Below are 23,247 nucleotides of genomic sequence, written 5' to 3'. Positions count from 1 at the left end.
AGGGACAAAGGATTTAAGAATAGGCCCCAAAGTCTTTCCCCTTTTTCTCTGTCTTGCTAGTAATACCAGGTTCTGGGTCTTTGATGTTGTTCCAGGATCGTGGGTGAAAATGTGAACTCAGAGAAGACAAGACAAACTAATCTGACTTATAACAAAGCATGAAGATACTCAGAGAAGAAAAGAGTATATCAGGAAGGGGCGAGAAGAGCAAGAGAGAGAGAAGATGAAGAGGCCAATGAGGAAGGAAAGGGGAAGAGGAAGAGGAAGGTGAGAAGGAAGAGGAGGAAAAAGAGAAACAGGAGGACAAGGAAGAAGATAATAGAGAAGAGGAGGAAGGAAATGAGAAAGGAGAAGAAAAGGAGGAAGAGGAGAATGTAGAAGAGAAAAAAGTAAAGGAGGAAGAGGAAGAAGAGGAGGAAGAAGTAGGTAAGAAAGAAGAAGAAATTAAGCAGATAAAAAAGAAGCCTCAACAGCAGAAAGGGAGTGACAAAAGGAAAGCTCCATTCAGTGAGTGAGTGTCACATATGTCCATTTAGCAAACAAGAACTCATTACCTAGGGCTCGCCAGATGAGGCAGAAGGCCAGGGTGAAGCAGACGAAGGCCCAGTTCCACTCGTGATTCTTGCCCACGGTGGACACGCCCATGAAGATGAAGATCAAGGTCTCGCTGACGCTGCTCAGCATCTTCATGAAGTACTTGATGGTCGTGTAGGATTTCTGAGATACATTTTCTTCCACGTACTTATTCATAGTCATTGCACAAGCAGTGATTCTGAAAGACAAGATTCAGCTTCTCTTGAAACCTAACAATGATCCTAATCAGAATGCAAGAGATAGCACTTAAGAGCTAAATTATGGCTCTACTCTTCTGCCCAAGACTACAACATCATCAAATGATTTTTAGAGGTGAATGTGATTTGCATGTAAACCTTGGAAATCCTACAATCTCCAGAGGTCTTCTTTAGCAACCCTGGCTGAACTACTCTGCTCCGCCCAGCGTTCTGGTCCCTCAATTCCCTTACCCCAGATTCATGCTTAAAGGTCTATGGACATTGACACTATCAGTTCTCCTTTCTGTATCTCAGATAAAACAAGTCCAAAATAAATTTGAAACTCATTATCTTTCTGTAAACTGATGTATTTTCCCATATATGCCCTGTTCCTCTATTATCTAAAAGGATTCTATTGTATAAAATCCTAAACTTGAAAATGGGCTTGTATTAGACTTCTCTCCCTGTCACACCCCAGTAGCCGCCCGCCATATTATTGGTCCACAACTGTTTTCGATTCTTCATTCTGAATATCTCTTAGACCCGCTCACTTCTTTTTGTCCTTAATTCTGAGTCTCATTTCTATGTATCTGTTGTATCCACTTCTGGGAAATTCAAAAGGTTTTAACAGGCTCTGAGAATTCCTAAACCAAAGAAACTCTTTTGCTTGTTCTCCCCAGTATTTCCAAAACTTTGAGACCACAGAGCCCTTTATTCCCACTCTCATGATATCTACTGGAATATGGCACCTGTAGAAAAGGAAGGGCGCCAGGATCAGGTCCACACTCCTGAAGCTCTTCACACACTTCCCTCAGTGGAGAATTCCAGTTTCACATCTGCCCTCTCTCCACCTGGGCACACACCATGTGCCTCCGCTGTATGGAATTGCCCAACCTCAACTTGTTCTTTACTGTCTTCTTGCCTTACTACACAAGTGGGTCCCTCTCTGTCGAGGACGCTACCCCTGATCAACTCAGATGCCACCCACAGAGGGGAATTTAGGATGAGCTTGGTGACAGCTCATGGTAGGTCCAATCTAAGCAGACACAATTACTATAAAGTACCAAAAGAATTTCATTACACAGGTCCTATAGAATGAAACAGGAGGATGGGATTAGAGGGAGCCACCCTGCCTTCCACTAAGTGGTAGCCATGCCATAAGCTAAATACTGGTCATGATCTGCAAAGTTTCCAGCATTCTCATAACTCCAGCACTACAGTGACCCTAGTTCAGCTCCCGCTACTCCCATCATGTGGTCCTCCTCACTCTGAGAAGACTTCTGCTGTCTTAAAGAAATCTGAAATTCTTATGTGAGCATAAGAATAGGTAGAAGAACGCAAACCTAAGCATCCTCTAAAACCTAAACAGATAACCACAAAGACCTCTCATTGCAAGGAACACATCTGTTGTTCACATAGAAAACAAATGCAGGTATATTTATTTTTGTGCCCCTTATTAAAACAAAGACTCCATCAATCTAAGGACCACGCATTGAGCCACCATGTCACTGTCCCCAGAATAAGTGGGTATCTCTTTTAGATTTCTGTAAGTGAAGAATGCATAATTTATGTGGTTTCCCAAAAGAAGGAATGGCCTTATTAAATGTGGTAATAAAATTCAACAGCTATAAAACAGCTATAAACACATGGCAAAGCCTCGGAATAGTTGAGGACTCATATAAAAACAGTCAATCTTCAGAGAACCTTTACTTTGTGCCAGGTACTATGCAAACATATTGAATGGATTATGTCAGTTAAACCTTATAACAAGTTTATGAGCAAGTTCTGTTATCATTCCTATGCTTGTAAATGGGAGAACAAAGGCAGACAGAGGTTCAATTATATAAGATTCCAGTGCTAATAAATGGTGGTGCCAGGGTATGAATCTGGGCAATCTGATTTAAAGACAGTACCGGGTCCGGCATGGTAGCTCACAACTGTCATCTCAGCACTTTGGGAGGCCGAGGCAAGAGGATCGCTTGGGCCCAGGAGTTTAAGTCCAGCCTACGCAAAATGAGACCTCGTCTCTACAGAAACAAAGCCAGCACTGTGGAGGACTTAATCCTCACCCTTTCCACGTTCTCATTGAGCCCCACAATCTCTGATGGGAAGGAGGTCTTCCCTGCCCACCAAGCTGTGGCTTATCCTTTCTCAAGCACAAGACTGTTTGTATCCATCTCCTATGGCTGCTGTAAGAAATAACCACAAACTGAGTGGCTTCGAGCAATGCACATTTACCATCTTGCACTTCCAGCGGTCAGAAGTCCAAAATCACATGAGTGGGCTAACATCAAGATGGTGACAAAGCTTTTTCCTTCTGGAGGCTCTAGGGGAGAATCTGTCCCCTGACTTCACTAGTTTCTAGAGGCCACCTGCATTCCTTGGCTCTTGCCACATCCCTCTGATCTCTGCTTCCCTAACCACATCTTCTCTGAGTCCGACTCTCCTACTCCCTCTCATAAGGGTTCTTATGATTATATCAAGGCCACCGAGATATTCCAGTGGAATCTCCCCATCTCAGGATTCTCACCTAATCACATCCACAAAGTCGCGTTGGCCATAGAAGGTAACATATTAGCAGGTTCCAGGGATTAGGATGTGGACATCTTTGGGGACATCTTTGAGGCCACTATTCAACCCTTCCAGGTTGCATTCTCCTCCCCTAAACTGTATCCTGAACCAAGTGCATGGCCCAGATGAACATGGCCTCTGCTGCTTGCATGCAATTAATTAGGTGACAGAAACTAATGGGAGCTCTGTCACACTGACTTGACGTGAAATCCTGGAACCTCCTCCAGCAGGCAATAGGAACTGAGAGAACAAGCTGGAAAGTGGCATCTGTCCCAGTAAGCCAGTATCAGGCATCTTGCCAGCGCTCCCCTAGATATAAATCACTGGTTACCCACATTTCTGAAAATCTTCATCTTTCATATTTTGGCTTAATTTTTCTTTAACTAGACTTCAAAAAGTAAGATTTCTCCAATACAAAGTAATGAGGGCAATAGATTAGATTAAGAATCTGAATTATAACATGTTTTTTATATATATATAAAAGACATGTATACAGAAACACACACGAATGAGCCTTTCAAAAATGTTGCTTTTTTAGGTACTTCATGTAGTGGAAAAAATGTTGTCAGGTAGAAAATTTATAGTAAAAGTAATTTATAACAGACATTTTTTTTTAAATTCTCTAATCCTATACAAAAGATACTTCAAAAGGGTTTATTATAAAGCACTTTAACTTATAGACAAATATGGAAATAAATGAACACCAAAGTAGCCACTACCCAGCCTTCTCCAGTCACTTGTATTTTTTAAAACAAAATGTCATCTATAGAGTGGAAACATCAGCGGTAGAGTTGATTCCTCATATTAACCCCATCCCCTTCTCTCCCTCTTGAATTGATTGTTTTGAATCATTCAAAAATGTAACTTTAAAAGGCTGACGAATAGTGTTTTTCTAAACGTTCTAAACATTTCCCTCTAAAATTATGTTCGTATCATTCATTGGGCAAAAAGTAAACCATGCAGGCAAAAAGTAATCTCCAGTTTATTACATGAGCAATTTAACAATTTCTGTTTAGAAACAATTGAAATATAGCTTTGGTGGCCGGGCACGGTGGCTCATGCCTGTAGTCCCAGCACTTTGGGAGGCCCAGGCGGGCAGATCACAAGGTCAGGAGATCGAATCCAACCTGGCTAACATGGTGAAACCCCATCTCTACTAAAAATAAAAAAAATTAGCCGGGTGTGGTGGCAGGCACCTGTAGTCCCAGCTACTTGGGAGGCTGAGGCAGGAGAATGGCGTGAACCCAGGAGGCAGAGCTTGCAGTGAGCTGAGATCACACCACTGCACCTCAGCCTGGGCGACAGAGCAAGACTCTGTCTCAAAAATATATATATATAGCTTTGGTGTAGGAATAAAACATGAATTAATTTAACATGAATGTCCATGGGATCATTTTCCATTGCTTTGTATCCTTAACACGATATCGAGAGTGATGCTCAAGAGTAGCCAGACACCTTACTGTAACTCAATGAAGTTTCCTACCAGCCTCAGTGAGACACTGAACAGGAAGAAAGAACGCCCTGGGTGGGTACCACAGGCCCTAGCATCTGGTAGTGTCCTGTTCAGGAAGTCTGTGCATGTCTGTGGCACTGAGGCACCTGAGGGGCTGGGGAAAATACTCCCAAAGTTCCCATTGTGGTCTGCCATGTACAACTTGAGTCACCTGGCCTCTCAAGCAAAGGTCTGGAGGTGTTTTTATTGCAAAGACATTTTTTTTTTGTTGCAGTGTACTCTGACCTGAAGTAAAACCACCTCACCTTCAAAAACATCAGAAGTAAACAAACTACAAATGAGCTAGTCTGCCTTCCACTAGAGAGGTACAGGCAAAACGGCCTCTTACGGATAGAAAGAATGAAACCATCGCTGCCCACTCCACCAGGTCATCTTTTAGAGCTGACAGTCATCACCATCACAGTATATACGTATGTGTCTCTTTCTCTAAAAAAATCACAAGAAACTTACAGAGGTGGCGAATGATGCAGGTTAGAATCAGACTGCCCTTGGCCTTACTGGGTTTGAAGTATGTGGCCAGGAGAGTCCTTGGGTACCATATCACATCATAGCATTATCACAGTGCCACCACACTATCGAGAGAGGAGATTTCTTCCTTCATCACATGAACGCATGAGGATTTCATGTGTGAAGCCCACAGCCGCATTCTGTGTCATCAGTATGACATTGTCCTCAACAAAATAGTAGCCTAAATAGATTCTTAATATTATAGAAAATTCTGGTTAAGTTTCTTAATTCTAAAGCTTCAAAATAAAACTGTTGGCCTTCAATATTCCTAGTACGCCCTTACTTTTATTAGCTTGTGTCATTGAATCATCTTCCCCCCCCCCCTCCTTTTCATGCATGTCTCTCTCTCTCTCTTTGTTTTAATTTCCATACCTAGTTAATATGATTGAGAAGTGCAATTTAACGTCAACCAACATTTTCTGAGCATCCATTCTGAGCCAAATTCTGTGCTGGGATCTAGGAAGGTGAAAGCAAGTAAGACTCAATTTCTGCCTTCAAGAGTTCACAGTCTAAGGGAAGAAACAGACACGAAGAGATCATCGGAACACAACACTGTACATGCTAGAATGAGGAAAGGGAAGATGCTGTGGAAGTGCAGGAAAGCAAAGGGTGACTTCTGCCACAAAAGAGGACATTTGAGCAACATCTTCATGGACACTCTCACCTATCAGGAAAAAGAGGAAGTGAGTAATTCAGGGAAAAGCAGCAGCCATATGCAAAGGCATAAAAGAAAGAAACAGGGTGTTGCATTCAGGAAACTGCCAAATGATTCTGTTAGCTGGAGGAGGGGAAGATGAAAATGTTAAGAGATGAGGATGCAAGAAGTTAGGTCTCAATGACACTGTTATACTGAATGCTTAGAAGTTTTAACTTTATAGGCTGGAGAGAAAAATGAGAAATTATAATTTCAATCACATAATTAATGTCTATCTCCCCAACCAAACCGGACGCTCCATGAGGAAAAAGAAAAGTGTTGCCAATGCTTAGCATAGTGTCTGGCATGTATTTTGCATCAATGACTGCATGGATGAATCATTAATTGGAATGATGGTGCAATATGAATATATTTGCTCTATATCCATTGCCCATTTCGCATTCCAAAGCATGCCCAGATTTCGATAGGTCTTAGGCTCCATTCTGTAGGACAGTGTGGAGACGAGGCATGCACAGAATTCGCAGATGTACCCTGCTATGTTATTATCCTGTACCACTTTAACATAAATGTGTGGTGATTATCACCAATTGAGAGACAGAGAAGGGAGAGCACTGTAATTAGTGGTTTTCTCCTACACCAGCAATTGAGGTTTTCTTTATCAGTATATCAATCAAAATACAGTGTAGGACAATTCAGGCCAGCTATAGTCACTACCTCAAAAGAGTTTGTTTTTTGGTTTTTGTTTTTTGTTTTTTTTCCTGGAGAGGGTGGGGTGGAAATAGACTTTCCTTTCTACTTAAATGATTTGTCATTTGACTATTTTCTGAGTAGAAAATTCGAACAGATACTTTTTTTTCTGTATTACTCCATGACTCCATTATTAACCTGCTTTCTACAGATACTTATTTCTTTTCTACCAGAATGTGTGCTTTGAGACTATGGACTAATGCTTAGCATGGTCTGTGCCTATAGTGGTACCAAATACAAGTTCAATTAATGCTAGCTAAGTCTAGTTTAATAAAGATCCAGAGTGCTTTATCTACAATCTGAACTGTGTAGAATTAACCAATTAAGCAAAATTCTTTTGCTCCCATTCCATATGATTTTAAAAAGTATGAATTCAATTGCAAGAAAATATCACCCAAATAATATTTGTATATTCTCAATTAAGGCTTTGCCAAATATGAAAGCATATTCCACTAATCAGTGCCAAGCATATGCAACGATGAAGATCAATTAAAAAGTTTTTTCTGTATTGATTAAAGCCAGGTCTTGTGGTGACTCAGGGCACATTGCATGCTCTCAGAATAAAGTACTCACTCAAGTGAGGTAAATTAAATTATTCCAGGGCATGAATGGACTATACAGTGAATTGCTTCTTCCAGAAAACCTGACAACCAAGAGAAACAGAATTTGACATATGAGAAAATGCAAACAACAATTGTTTTTAAAACAGGATCCAAGCATAAAAACTGAACTATCTTTTTTTTAAACATCAAAAATGAAATACATTGAAGCTGTCATAAATCTTGGATGAATCATGAAGCCTTGTCCATTGCATAAATTCTCTGCAACTTTTTTCTCCCGAAAAACTGCTTTCAATTCAATTCCACTAACGTTTAGAGACCACTTATTGGCACCTGAAGCAACTCTGGTTACCTGGAGAGAGAACATCAAAGGATCACAACTCAATGTCAACAGCGTCATGAAGCACAGGTGTCAAGTGTCGCATGGAGTCTACCCAGTCTAGCTGGGGAGTATTAAGAAAAGCCTCAGAGAGGCGGGAAGATTTGACCAACATTTTGATGATGGAATTAAGGTTTTCCAGGTGGAGGACTCCTGGTCAATGTTGGAGGTGGGCTGCAGGTGGGGCCTGGGTATGTGAAACCCGCATGCAACAATCCTGCACCAGATACGTACGCAGAATACTTTGTGGTTCTACATGAGTCCTAGAAACATCAGCATGAGTTGCTGCTTTCTGGAAGTTCTTACAGCTACTAGCAAGTATATTAGAGCAGTATGGTCTGTGGACCACGTGTAAATGTTGGAAAACTACAAATGCCTGTGCCCCATCCAAAGCCTATATCAGAATCTCTGACTGAGGCTTGGGATTCTGTCCATGTAACGACATTTCCAGGTGATTCCTAAACACATTAACATTTAAGGACAGGAAATGGGAGTATAGGCAGAGGGTTCCAAAGAGGAAGGAGAAATGAGAAAAAAAGAGCTGAAATTTGGGTCATTTTATTTAAAGTTGTATTGGAGGGTGAGCATAAGGATTAACGTGGGATTTGAGGAGTAATGTGGATTTAACTACATTTGCCAACCATTCTTCCTTCCTGCCTCTCAGTTTTTAGGACTTGGATCTAGGTGCAGGTCCCTGTGTTCTCTTGCCTAGACTGGTTAGTGTGCAGGCATCTTCACGTATTTTTTTTTCCTGCCTGAGTCTCTACTTAGGTACCTTATCCCTGCTGACAGCAGCATTTCCTGATCCTCCTCTTTAATCAAGGATTCCTCAGCCCTAGGGCAGCCAGTCAGACTGGGGCCATGACCTACAGCTTTCACCCACAGTATCATGAAAACTTTAATAGTTGTAAGTGTCATGGTGTAAAAAAGTTTTGGAAGCACTCTGATCATGTATTTATCATAAAACAGAAATACAGTTATGTCACTTCTCCTTAAAGATTCCAAAGGCTCTCACCTGCCTATAGCACACAACAGGTCAGGCAAGACCAGGGGCCCCTCCTTCTCACCAACCTAGAGTTCAGTTCACCTCGGAGCCTTCAATTACACCTCTGCCTCTAACCCAAAATGTCCCTCTTTTCGTCACTGAGGCTTCAACCCAAGCATCATCAACATTACCATCCCAGTATACTTTACTATAGAGGATGGGGCTTTCCTTGCTAACTTGTAGTCAACACAGATTGGGATGGCAGTCTGACTCAAAGTGAGTTTAAGTTCACTGCCTTCTTCTGGCAACAAACCCTACTTCTCATGTCACAGGGCTGGTCATGTGACACAGTCTGATCCCATGACAGTTCTCCAAACCCCAGGGCCAATCACAGTGCTTGCTCTGAAATGTTTTCTAACAGGACCTGGCAGGGTAGATCTCGCTTTACTCTTCAGTGACAGAGTTGCAGAGATATAAAACTTGATTTGTCTGTGACCCTGGTTTCATGCTTTGGAGATGACTAACCAACTAAAAGGAAGCCTTCTCACGAAGGGACAGAAAGTTAACAGAGAGAAATACTTAGGCAGACATAGGAGTCCCTCATCCTATCACCCTAAGGCCAAATCCCAAAAAATGTACTTATTTGCATGAGCCAGGAAATCCCTCCTTTCTGACTTAAACTGGTTTGAGTTTGGCTCCCTTCATTAACACAGAGCTTCACTCTATTGTTTCAGCCAGGCTCCTGACTACAAAGATGCCTGGTGACTCAAGTTACGTCAAATAACGAGGGATTAACTGTGAGGACACAAGTGGAAAGACAGAATGGGGGCCACTTGGCCAGGTCCCCTGGGAATACTGACAAAGTCAGACCTCATGTTTGATTGAGGTAAGGGAAATGGCAGCAGCAGGAGCGAGTACATAAGAGAAATGCTACAGCATCAAGAGGAGCTGCAGGCAGCCTCTCCTCGCCCCAGAAGCCAACACAGGAGGGCCTGGGGTTCACACCAGGCCAGTGTCCTCCCCTGTCCAGAGAATTGCTGAGAAGTAAACTGAGATTTGTTCAAGCAAGGAGAAAGAATAATAGGTTCTCCTTGGGACACATATTATGTCAAGGAAGAGCCAACCTTAACCTCCATAGCTATATTCCTGGCTCTAACCTCCTCACGCAGGGGCCGAAACACTGATTTAATCCATGTGTCCAAGCGTGTCATATTCAAAAGTACTAGCTGGGTGCTAAGTATACATTTCATTTCAATTTTTCTGAAAAAAAGTTTATTAAAAAAGAAAAAGTATTTATTTCTCAGCAATTATACATTTCTGACTTATTATCTTGTTTTACATTTTGGCCTACACATTACCAGAAAGTAATATCATCTCCTACAATATTCTTGAAATACAGGCCAGAAGGGATATCATCATTTTTAAAAAATAAACATAAAGAACAGTCAAGAAACAGTCCAAAAAGCAAAGTGATGGCAGCATTTTCAGTTACACAAAAATATCCACTCTTCAAATAGATTTGGAAGAATCCGTTCTTAATTCGGGAGCGAATTGTTAAAGTTTTGTGTAATTTAAAGTTGGCAAGGAAATATCAACTTTTTTCTTGTCTAAAGGATACCTCTAAAATCTACCCTGTTATCTGCACTGAAGGAGAAAAGCAATGGTATGATTCATCCTAATAACCAAAAAAGCAATATCAATATCCTATCTTTTTAGCTAAATATTCTAAGAATGCAGTCAATTGATTTTCATAAGCCAGTCAAGTACAGCATCTATTGGATGTATTATGCATTGTACCAATTTTTCCTAGAAAATAAGTTTTTTCTGCTTGTGTTTCACTTAAACTTATATTGCTATTCCTTGAGTACCCGATATATTAATTATTCCTTTAGTACCCTGACCACTTGATAAACACCAGAAGACACTGAGACACAGGTAACAACTTGAGGGAAGACTGATTGGCTTCATAATGTATTCCTGATAATCTTCAAGAATGAAATACATAATCTTACTTAGCATGAGTTTTGTGTGTTTGATTTTTTTTCTCCATCAAAAATCAATATCTTTTGACATTAGCTAGAATAAAGACCTATAATAGACCTTAATAGAGGCTCTATTGATCTTCAGTCAGTCTGCAGAGTAAATACAGATAAAAACAGAGATGAGGCCGGGCGCGGTGGCTCAAGCCTGTAATCCCAGCACTTTGGGAGGCCGAGACGGGCGGATCACGAGGTCAGGAGATCGAGATCATCCCGGCTAACACGGTGAAACCCCGTCTCTACTAAAAAAAATACAAAAAACTAGCCGGGCGAGGTGGCGGGCGCCTGTAGTCCCAGCTACTCGGGAGTCTGAGGCAGGAGAATGGGCGTGAACCCGGGAGGCGGAGCTTGCAGTGAGCTGAGATCGCCACTGCACTCCAGCCTGGGCGACAGAGCGGGACTCCGTCTCAAAAAAAAAAAAAAAAAACAGAGATGAAAACAATGTCTTTAATGTTGTTTTACCTCTAAGAAGATAAGGCAAGAAAATATAATGTTTCGAATACTGACCATTGTCTAAGTTTACAAATTCAATTTGCAAAACACATACATTATCTCAACCCAGGGAACCTGTTTTAAAGTACGTTGCTCATTCCTGCAGGAGCCGCAGCTTTCCCTCCCACTTTAGATTTTGAGGATGTTTATATCCAAACCCCCAAACGTGGACCTAGGGGAACATTTTTCATTTTCACAAGGTAGCTTTAATTTGACATCTTAATTATCATAAGCCACTTCAGAAGGACCTCCAACTTCCCTTCAGTCTCTCCCTCCTTATTTTCTTTCTAAACTTCCCCATTCTCAAAGAAATGTTCTTTATAAAGAGCACAGTTATCATCAGAGCGGGGAGAGCATTTCTCTTTCATTCCTCCCATCTTTTCATGACCTTTTTTTTTTACCTTATCAAAAGGAATAAAACATATGTCACCAAGTCTTCAAATATCCAAGTAGAAAACACTAGTAGTGAGCACCACAGAACAGCAGTGTCTAGTAGGAATCATCGGAGCTGTATATGTAATCTGCAGTTTCCTAGTATTCACAGCGAAAGACATGAAAAGAAACTGAACGTAATTTTCGGAACATATTTATGTAACTCAACACGTCTAATACATTGTCATTTCAACATCAAATCAGTATAGAAATTACTAATGGGACATTCTAGAATCCGTTTTTTCCTACTCAGTCTTAAAAATCTGCTGTGTATTTATTTATTTATTTATTTATTTATTTATTTATTTTCTTTATTGAGATGGAGTCTTGCTCTGTTGCCCAGGCTGTAGAGCAGTGCCGCAATCTTGGCTCACTGCAACCTCCACCTTCCGGATTCAAGCGATTCTCCTACCTCATCCTCACGAGTAGCAGCTGGGATTACAGCCATCCACCACCATGCCCAGCTAATTTTTGTATTTTTAGTAGAGATGGGATTTCGCCATGTTTTCCAGGCTGGTCTCAAACTCCTGACCTTGAGTTATCCACCTGCCCCGGCCTCCCGTAGTGCTGGGATTACAAGCGTGAGCCACCGCACCCAGCCTCTGCTGTGTATTTTAAACTTACAACACAACTCAATTCTACTTTCAAGTGCTCAGAAGCCACACGAGGCTGGTGGCCACCCTATGGCAGGACCGAGGAAAGAAGTGACAGCTTACTATTTTTGTTCCTCCTTCAAAGAACCAGGCAAATGCTGGGGTTCATCTATTGAATCTACTAAATTAAACAGCTTAAACCATAAACATAAATACAAATAATTTCATGAATTGTTTACATGTCTCTAGGTTAAGGTTTATAATTTCCAATTCCTTTCTGTCTTTACTCGTCTTACACTACAGTTCAGGCAAAGTTATACAATAGAAAATAAAAGATAATCATAAGCTTTTTGTTGCTTTCTTTGTTTTTCCTTTTTCCTGAATATGTCCAAGAAATTAAGGGGTATATGCTTTGTTTTTATATCACTTAATTTCTAGCATCATTTTCCTACCTTTCCTCCTCCCACCCCAGCCTTATTTATGTTTGGGGTGGTCATACCAGATTTTGAAGTGGTCAGTCTTGGCCAGTCAGAGCTATCAGTGAAAGTGTACACTATAATTAAAAGTACAACTATTATTTGTCAAGGCGGTGTAAGGTACAATGACCCAGTGAGAAGAAACAGGGAGCCAGAGATTTAAGGCTCTAGTCTTGATTCCCCGCTTCCTTCTTTGTAAACTCTCTTCCTGCTCTTCTTCACACTTGAGGACATTGAGATGAGGGTCAGTTGGCATCATGTGTTTGAAAGCATGTTATAAACACGATACATCATATAATGTTTTATGAATGTCCTACAATGTCATGTGTTTATTATTTTTAATCTTTGTGAACACAAGTAAACATGTTGAACTGGTTATTCTGGTATCTAGGGCTATGGTTTAACCCTCTTGGATCTTGAAGAGATGGTCCCCTACAAAGTGTGGGTAAACCAAGAGGAACTAGGATAGGAAAAAAAAAAAAAAAAGGCATGCTTTCCTATTTTTTCTCAAAATGTTAAACAGATGACAATTATCAGCTCCTACAAAGAAAAAGGATGAAGAGAGCATATGATCTTCACACCTTTACCAGTGACTACTTCAGTCCAGCAAGCTGGAGCTACTCCTGGATTTCATTCCTAAACCTATCATTCTGGAAATTCCCGTTACAAATTTACTTATTTACAAATTTGCATGGGGATGTGCTGGGTTTTTTTTTTTTTTTTTGGTGGGGGGAGGGGATGTTGCACATAAACAGGACTGACCTGGTAACTGGGGACGCAGGGTCAGGTCTAATTCTCCACTGAGTCGTCTGACAGCCATGTTTTGTCCATCTGGGCCTTGATTTATTTATTCATAAGAATGAAACTAATCACCATATTCTACTTTCTTTGCAATAATGCTACTGGAATAATTAGCAATAAATAGAAAATACTTAGGAAGTACTCTTAAGGAAAGAAATACTAAGGAATTATTAATCCATCACAGCAGAACTAAAAAATATTGGGCACGGCCAGGGGCAGTGGCTCACACCTGTAATCCCAGCACTTGGGGAGGCTGAGGTGGGTGGGTCACGAAATCAGGAGATCGAGACCATCCTGGCTAACATGGTGAAATCCCATCTCTATGAAAGTACAAAAAAAAAAAAAAATTAGCCGGGTGTGGTGGCAGGCACCTGTAGTCCCAGCTACTTGGGAGGTTGAGGTGGGAGAATGGCATGAACCCAGGAGGCAGAGGTTGCAGTGAGCTGAGATCGTGCCACTGCACTCCAGCCTGGGTGACAGAGCGAGACTCCATTTCAAAAAATAAAATATAAAAAAATGGGCACTTACTCTCCTATCTGAAGGAGGAGTTAGTCATTTTCAAAATTTGCTGCTATAGGCCAAGTACACCCTTCCCTCTTCAGGTCAGTGTGTTTCCAATGTCCCACTTATTAGAGCCCAGGGAACTGTGTAGGGTAGAAGGGGAGGATCAGAAAGGAGTCTGAAATCCAAAAGGGGATAACAAACTTTGGCTTAAGTTGATTTCTATATAATGGCTCTGAATTTTAGTGATCAATTTATCCAACCGTTAGCGTCCTTAGGTAAAGAAAGTAAAATGAGGTCAAATACACCATTGTCCATAGGAATCGTCAGTGCTTTGACTCTGAGCATTTTTCTGAATATAAAGTTCAAAACACATGAGTCAAGGCAGGAATTTCTAAAATCAATAACTATTAGTCACCTCTCATGCCCTGCTATAGTGCTTTGATACTCAAAAGTGTCCAGCGCTATTGATATGTGAAGCTTCTGGTTCAAAGGATGATGGAAACTTTCCCTTAACTCTATTTCTGGTGCTGTGGAAACTGAAATATACACGTATGCACACACAGGCATATGCGCACACACACACACACATTTCCCTATTGCCACAATTTATTCCAGGATAGAAATGAGTAGAAGAATGTTAGAAAACAGGGAATTGCATTTACCCTATTAGTGTTTGAGTCTAAAACCCTTCTGAATATACAATAAAACATAAGCGTAAATCATTCCTTAACATTAAATTAGGTTTTGGAGTATTAGGAAGGACCACAAAGGGGAAACCAAATTTAAGACAGCTCAGAAGACATCTCTCCAAATATTTTGTAAGACAGAAGAAGATTTCACCTCATTATTTAATTTACTTGTCAGTAAAAAGCCTGTAAAACCACAGTCTTATGATAAAGTTAAATAGCAGGAACAGTAGACAGTAAAAAGCCTATAAAACCACAGTCTTATGATAAAGTTAAATAGCAGGAACAGTAGACTTTCACTGTCTTTCCAAAGAAATGAAGATACTGAAATCCTATCCAGCGCTTTCCTCTAAAAGCTTCCTTGCATTTTTAACCCAAACCAAAATCTTCTGTTACTCAGAAGATTGTTTCTTTTTCATTAGATTCATCTAGTAACTACCTGCTCATTAAGTAAGTGACATCCTTCTAGAACAGGCTGCCCAAGAGTCAACAAAGCTAATGTAGAGGGTTACAGGCTCTGAAAGGCAACATGAAGAGGACAGGAGAAGGAAGGATGGATGGAAGAAGGTGGAGGAGGGAGAGATGGAGGAGAGCAGGCACAACTCAGGAAGCCAAGTTTCACAACTGGGCTACAAATCATTACAGAGGCAGTTTAACCTTTCTGCCCACCCAGCAGCTGCCTGTCCTATCTGCCTAGTTTCCTTTCTCAGGAGCTGCCCATTTCTCTTAAGAAAACAAGGGAAAGTCCTGAGCATTCTCCGTATGTCAGGTGCCTTCACTCCCATTAACCTTAAAAGTGGTTTATAAATGGTAGAAGAGAGAGTGCAATTAGTACAATGTATGATAGGAATTTCTAAACTCGGTACAATTTAAGCCCAGAAAAAATGACTAGTTCTGTAAAAGAGGTGTGTGTAGATATGCATTTTAATTGCATCATTATGCTGTATCCCCTGGACCGAAGTAAATACAGTAATTACACATAAAGTGCACATAATGCACTTTAGAGAGGGGCAGGGCATGCACATCTGTGATCTACAGCATAAGGAAGCAACACACACGGTCAGGTTTTGAATGGCATACTAATTACCCCACACTAGAAAAGAGGGTATCACTTCTGAGAACAAACATACCCCAATGTGAATATGTACCTGCATTTGTCATGACAGCATAATGGGTGCACATGGTAATTTTGATGCAAACATGCTTATATCACCGGTAATATCTTATTTAAGGACCCGTTTATTATTTCGGTATACTTTGAGCAATGACAATATTAGTTTTGTTTTTTTTTTTTTTTTTTGAGACCGAGTCTCAATCTGTTGTCTGGGGTGGAGTGCAGTGGTGTGATCTCGGCTCACTGCAATCTCCACCTCCCAGTTCAGGTGATTCTCCTGCTTTAGCCTCCTGAGTGGCTGGGATTACAGACATGCACCACCATGCTGGGCTAATTTTTGTATTTTTTTAGTAGAGACAGGGTTTCGCCATGCTGGTCAGGCTGGTCTCAAACTCCTGACCTCAAGTGATCCACCCACCTCATCCTCTCAAAGTGCTGGGATTACAGGCGTGAGCCACTGCACCTGGCCAATGACAATATTAGTTTAAATGTAATAAAAACATTTCCTCTACACTAAGTTGTCAAGAAAATCTTCAGTTTGAAGTTGGCAACAAAGGCCCACAAACCACAGCAGAGACCTGTGCTACTTATCAGGAGTATGTGGCCCTATTTGTCTCTTACTTCTGAATTCGTAGCATAAGTAAACCTGTGATCCCATCTTCACAAGAGGCCAGTGACTTGATATAGCATAGGTCTTCCAAACCTTCCATCACCAACATCAGGGATGCACCAGGATTCCCAGCCCATCTAATTCTTCAACTTTCCCCCCATATGCTGGATCTTTAAGAACCCCAATTCCTGCCTGCAAACATCTGGCAAACTGACAAATTTACATAGCTCCTTTGTGAGTTCTAGAACTTTTACATATACTCAGACTTGCAATGCAATTCAAGGTTCTCATACCCTGACTCTTGCTAGAAGAACACTGCTGGAAACTAGATACCAAGTCCCTCCCCTACAGTCTTTTTAGAGACCTTGTAACTAGTTGGTCATACGTTTTCAATGACACTGGCCAAAGAACAGTGAGGAAACTGGAAGTCATACAAATGATATGAATAGCAACCAGGAAGACATGGTACATTACCGGGTCAAACTAGATTAATGCGTTGCTTTATTTAGGTTTCTCTGTGAAACAGAAAACCACCCAACCTGTAACTCAGGGCTTTCATGACCCCAGGTTCCACTCTCTTCGTGTAGGGGGTCTTTAACTTCCTCTACCACCAATCTCATCTGCTTCTGATTCAGACGTGCTGATAAACGGCAAAAGTCAAACTAGTCCCCAGTCAAACGATCATCTTAATCAGACCGGAAGAGAAAATTTCAGGACGATCTAGGCTTATGCTTATAGCTGCAAAATTCTAAATATGTACGGCAGGTCCTAGCATTTAGCCTAGTGCATATGGAGCTGTAAATGCATATTTGTCAAAGTAAAAAAAAAAAAAATGTAAAAGCATTCCATTACTAAGTATTTCTCAATGATCGTATACAGGGTCTTGCCATAATAGAATAGAAGCTTGTTTTTGGAAGCTACAAAAACATCCACAGCCAATGAGCAGCCTCCTTCAAAGTGATGCTCCAAATGCTAAAACAGGATTCAAACTCCATCATTCATCAGCCTACTTGTCTAACTTCTCAAACACTTCCTTCAGAACCAGTTAGTGCATGAGACACTAACCATACCTTTAGTAAATAAACAGTTCCTGGCTTTAAACATTTCCTGCTTGATAATCCTGCATCTTGGTTTCAACAGCTAAACTGAAATTGCGTGGTCACAACTCTTATTTTGCTTTGAATGACTAAGCTGTTATCCCAAATCAAATCTACCATTCAAAATATTTCTATGACTAAGGTTATGCCAGTGAATATCCATAAGCCATTCCAGAGCTCCAAGAGCAGCTTGGGATGTGACTTTGTTGGAATAAGCTTATAGGTTCCCACGTGGACTACGCTGATTGGGCATCAAACTCATACAATTCTTGGTGCCTGACCAAGATCCACCCCAACAATTTACTGTCATATTTCATGAGACCCAGAAGAATGTTTAAGCAGCTTTCTATCTGAGCAACAAATCATGGTAGCATAAGTTTTGCTGATATATATTTCCATTTCTTTGTAACAAAATGTAAGAAAATCTTTTTTTTTTTTTTTTTTTGAGACAGAGTCTCTCTGTGTCATCCAGGCTGGAGTGCAGTGGCGCAATCTCGGCTCACTGCAATCTCCGCCTCCCGGGTTCACGCCATTCTCCTGCCTCAGCCTCCTGAGTAGCTGGGACTACAGGTGCCCACCACCACGCCCGACTAACTTTTTGTATTTTTAGTAGAGACAGGGTTTCGCCGTGTTAGCCAGGATGGTCTCGATCTCCTGACCTTGTGATCCACCCGCCTCGGCATCCCAAAGTGCTGGGATTACAGGCGTGAGCCACCGCAAAATCTATTTTTAATTGTTCTTAAAAGAATAAGAAAACCTAGTGTTTCATATAACTTATTCAACTTTAATATCTTAGCTGAGAATGCATGCATTCAATGAAATGTCATCATCGAGCACTTTTAACAAAGAATTACTTACGCCATGATGCCCGAGAGGTGAAACATTTCGGCTGTGATGTAGGACAAATAACTGTACAGGAAAACGAAGAGTGGCTCGATCACTCGGATATTATGGGTGAATCGAGTAGTAAATGCCGCTATAAAGCCCAGGAAGATGCCAATCAGCACCCCACCGATTCCCACAACAAAGAAGTTCGCGATTCCTGCAAACACATCAATGGTCTCAATGGTTTTCATCTGGCAAAACGACTTGAACAAGTTGTACAGGACCTGCAGGAAAAAGAAAACACCTTGTCAAGACCCTTTCCAGTTTCCCCATTATCACTCTGGGCACAAACGCATCTACCTGGCCTTCTAATAAGGACATTTCTTCTGTGTACCCAAGTAGGAAAGTGACAATCTTTGTGTATTCGTTTGTCTCATATTTTAATACCGTAGCTTTAAACTAACCAAAAAAACCTTTCAATAAAAGTGAGTTGTCAGGGAATTTATTTCTACAAGTAAGGGAGAGGCAATTTCAAAGTCATTGCATAACTTATTCCAAAAACATTATTTTTTCCAGATATCATCTGAAAGATTATTTTAAAATATTTGTTTGCCATCCAGCACACCCAGCTCATGTTACCATTGCTTGGTAGGTAACATGACAGCAAGAAAGCTTATCGGTGCTGCTGTGAACACATTTACCTTATAAGGTCCTATTGTGGAACCACATGACAGAAGGGACTCACGCATCAGGACAGGTACCCAGGATGAGTCAGTCATCCTCCCAGGTCACCAGTTCCTCACTCCACACTCCACCTCCTCTCCCCACCCACACATACATGTCTGGTGTAACTGAGACACACCCAAAGGAATTTTCTTCAAGCAAAGTGGCAGCAAACTCGTGTGTGTGTGTGTGTGTGTGTGTGCATCTGCCTAGGTTTTCTTATTCCTTAAGAATAATTTAAAATAGATTTATCTTACATTTTATTACAAAGAAATGGAAATGCACATCAACAAAACTTCATGCTATAATGAGACTGCTCTGTTGTTCTTTTTTCTTTTTTTTTTTTTCTTTTTTTTTTTGAGTCTCGCTCTGTCACTCAGGCTGGAGTGCAGTGGCGTGATCTTGATCTCAGCTCACTGCAACCTCTGCCTTCTGGGTTCAAGCCATTCTCCTGCCTCAGCCTCCAAAGTAGCTGAGATTACAGGCAGACACCACCACCCCCGGCTAATTTTTGTATTTTTAGTAGAGATGGGGGGTGGTCTCACCATGTTGGCCAGGCTGGTCTCGAACTCCTGACCTCAAGAGATCCACCTGCCTTGGCCTCCCAAAGTGCCAGGATTACAGGCGTGAGCCACCACGCCCAACCTGTTGTTTCGTTCTTTACATAGTCTTGGTTTAGTGAAGCCTTCAAAAGTGCCAGGCACTTCATGTCTGCTGGACCATATGCTTTCAACTTGTGCCTGGGGCCACTGACCAAACTGAAATGGAAAGTCATGGCTGCAGACCCACCACTTTCTTTTCACAAAATAAGCGAGTCAAACACCAGCCAACCAGGTGGCATGCTTCTTTTTCACTGTGATATTTACAACTCTGGGAGCACCTGTAATCTCCAGGAAAACCGACTGATAAGGACGTTAGGGAGAAAGGCCATGCTACACCCTCATTTGGAGTCTGAGAAACTCAAAACTGGTCCCATTTGTTCAAGGTCAAATGACACAAAATGCCAGAGGCAATATTAGCATCCAAGACTCCTGACCTCCTGATTAAGTGGTTCAAGGTTCAATCATGGGAGAATGAAGTCACACTGCCTGGTAAGCAGTGTGCGGCCTGGCCAATGCCATCTCACTGTCTCTGCTTCACTTTATGGTCATAGCCTACCACAATATGGGTTTAATACGTTATTCTTTCCTCCTTTCTACTTGATTATAAGCTCCTTGTGATCGGTCAACACCTTATTACAATTTACATCTTCTATGTTGCCTAGTAGATGACAATAAATGTCTATTGGCTTTGAAAAATAGTGGATTATTTCCTAGGAAACAGTGAACTTTTCCTTTTCCCTAATTGTTGGTGTAACACTCGAGATCATTTGCTATCCTCCCCACCAAGAAATGACTTCAGAGAAGAACAAAAGAGACTCATTCTCCTGAAGACTTAAATATTTCAAAGACATCATCGTTTGTCAGACAGAGAAGGAAATGGCTCCACGTAGCACCCACTTCCACTTTGAACCTGCTGTCAGCATCGGTTTTCATCAGCATCAACACGCCACAGTTACTTCCTGAGACAGGATCACAGATGTGCTATATATACCCCTTGCCTCCAAACAGCCAAAGGCAAAAGGGACGATCACCGGCGTCCCAGAGGAGAGGCGGGTTTCCCAGCCATCTGCTGCTGCAGGGACAGCCTCTCTCCAGGGCCACTCAGGCACCACATTCTGTCTCCAGCCTCCAGCCTGCACCTGGGAGGCTCATCTCTTCTTTGCTCTAATCCCACTGCAGCCACTACAAGACCTACTTCCTTGGGACGGGCGCGGTAGCTCAAGCCTATAATCCCAGCACTTTGGGAGGCCGAGACAGGCGGATCACGAGGTCAGGAGATGGAGACCATCCTGGCTAACACGGTGAAACCCCATCTCTACTAAAAAATACAAAAAAAAAAAAAAACCTAGCTGGGTGTGGTGGTGGCGCCTGTAGTCCCAGCTACTCGGGAGGCTGAGGCAGGAGAATGGCGTGAACCCGGGAGGCGGAGCTTGCAGTGAGCCGAGATTGCGCCACTGCACTCCAGCCTGGGTGACAGAGCGAGACTCCGTCTCAAAAAAAAAAAAAAAAAAAAAAAAAAAAAAGACCTACTTCCTTCAAAGGCTGCCATTCCATTTTCACATCAGGAAGGCCTCAGTCTCAAAACACCTGGTACACTTTTTTTTTAACTGCTTTCTAACGCACGTCAGATTGTAAAGGAGTTCATCACTGTTCCATAAAACACACCGTATTTATTAACTCCTGCTCCTGGTTTTCTTTCTTTGGCCTTTCTCTTGCCAGCAACCCACCCCTAAACCTTTACCTATCTTCCAAGGCACAGCTGAACCTACTGTTGCCCCCAAGAGCCCTCCTGGACCCCTCCAGCCTTTGCAAATACCCAGCCCTCTGACCTCCTGCACCACGGATGATCTCCCAGAACATTCAGCATCTTGTGCTGTCGGTGCTGAGTTTTGAGTGAGTGCCTCATGTCCCCAACAAAACTAGAAATTCCTTTAGCACAGAGCTGAGTCCTCTTCTCCTTTTCCTCCCTCTCATCTCTACACCCCAGTCCATCCAGTGCGCTGAAGAGTTCTCTGAGGGAAGTCCAGGTACTCCTTCCACAGATTAACGGGCATCTGCAACTGGGTCACACATTCCTAATCCTTACAAAACTATTTTGCTGGCAACTTAATGCATCAAATCTATCAAAGCTACAGCCTGTCTTAAATCCCCGCTTAGACTCTGCAAAGAATTAAGATGGGTCACAGGCACTGTACTCTCAGCCCATTGGGCCAAAGCTCCATTTTTGATCCTTCTCCTGCCTGCGATGCCACTGCAGTGTCAGAGCTAATGTCTCAGGTAGAAGCGTTACCTTAACAACCAGAAAGCTTTCCACAACCTCCCACCTGTTTTACACTGAACCTGATACCTCGTTAGCGATCAGCACGAGATAAAATTCTTCTGGTTACAACTGGCCGAAACCACATACTTAGTTCATTCCAGTTAAATCCTTCAATTGTATTACAAGGGAATCTATGCCGAAAAGTGTTTTAGAATTTTAATTTATATAGGTATATGTATTATGTGTATATATTATGCATGTGGGCTGCAAATGTCTCTAGTGAGTCTGTGCAAAGTTGATCTCCCCTTGACACTTGTATTCTTAGATTAAAATGTCAGTGATGCCTGTGTACTAAATTCTGTCATGGGCTAATTTGACAGCTTTGAAACTATACTGCTTATGATTTTTTTTAATTGCAAACATATATATATTAAAATTAGGAGTTATGAACTTTGAACTTTGATTTTAAAAGCATATTAATTCTGTGAAATCACATAAAGCAAGGGTGCAAATTATGCAAATACAGTTGTCTATCAGAATGGCTCTGTTCCAGAAAAAAAGAATGTTCAGGTAATTTCTTCCTGCATGAAACATACAGGATAATGATTTTGCATACGACATTTTAGATCTATTATGCTGTTTGCAAAATCAAAATTAACATCCAAGTGGTCACTGCTTACCCTCCATCTTCCTAAGGTTACTTTCCACTCCACAGCACACAGTGACTGGGCCTCTGGGGCCCATTACTGGCTTCTCTCTACAGAACCAGCTCTCCTTAACTAAGCCTGGTTATGAGCAGGTGGAGGAAACTCTTTAAGTCTTCTTGCAAAATTTATTAGAATATTCAGTGGCTGCATTAACATGTTCTAGAAATAACCTGAAAAATCTTTGCCTAATAAGGGAAATTTTGGGAAGTTTTCATACAACATTTATTCTAAGGGATAGCAGAAAAGTCTTAAAAATCACACCTTTATTTTTTTCAATTGTCATGTCTCTAGTTCTACTACTTCTAATCTACTACAGTCCTGTACAATAGCATGAAGGGTTTGATCTGCAATTTATACTATCCATTTCTCTTGCTTTGAGACATTTTCATGCTAAGTTTTCTTTGCTTCAGCTTTTCTAGCTCGATGTTGAATTTATCATAATTTGGGAAAGGAGTTAATGGCACTAACCTACCATGTTACCCATCCTCGAGGTTATATACTGTGTCAGTGAATTTTCTCTGATTACCCCTGATTCTTCTATCTGCAACTCCCAGTGACTCATCATTTTTGCCGTAGGCATCATGGTCCATATTTTTAAT

The 23,247-nt window shown here is 41.4% G+C and overlaps 1 protein-coding gene across 1 annotated transcript in view; it reads right to left on the bottom strand.

Moving 5' to 3' along the window:
• Positions 1-23,247, bottom strand: part of SLC9A2 (solute carrier family 9 member A2) — a 92,266-nt gene that overhangs the window by 30,547 nt on the left and 38,472 nt on the right. Inside the window, exons 3-4 of the mRNA XM_005575174.4 lie at positions 18,390-18,640; positions 555-772 (exon numbers count right to left, since the gene is read on the bottom strand). Coding sequence (XP_005575231.3) covers positions 555-772; positions 18,390-18,640 — 469 coding nt within the window. The remainder of the gene's footprint in view (positions 1-554; positions 773-18,389; positions 18,641-23,247) is intronic.

Source organism: Macaca fascicularis, chromosome 13 (assembly GCF_037993035.2).
Source record: "Macaca fascicularis isolate 582-1 chromosome 13, T2T-MFA8v1.1".
Taxonomy (NCBI): domain Eukaryota; kingdom Metazoa; phylum Chordata; class Mammalia; order Primates; family Cercopithecidae; genus Macaca; species Macaca fascicularis.
Note: the sequence above shows the minus strand (reverse complement) of the source record. Positions and strands in the feature narration are given on the sequence as shown.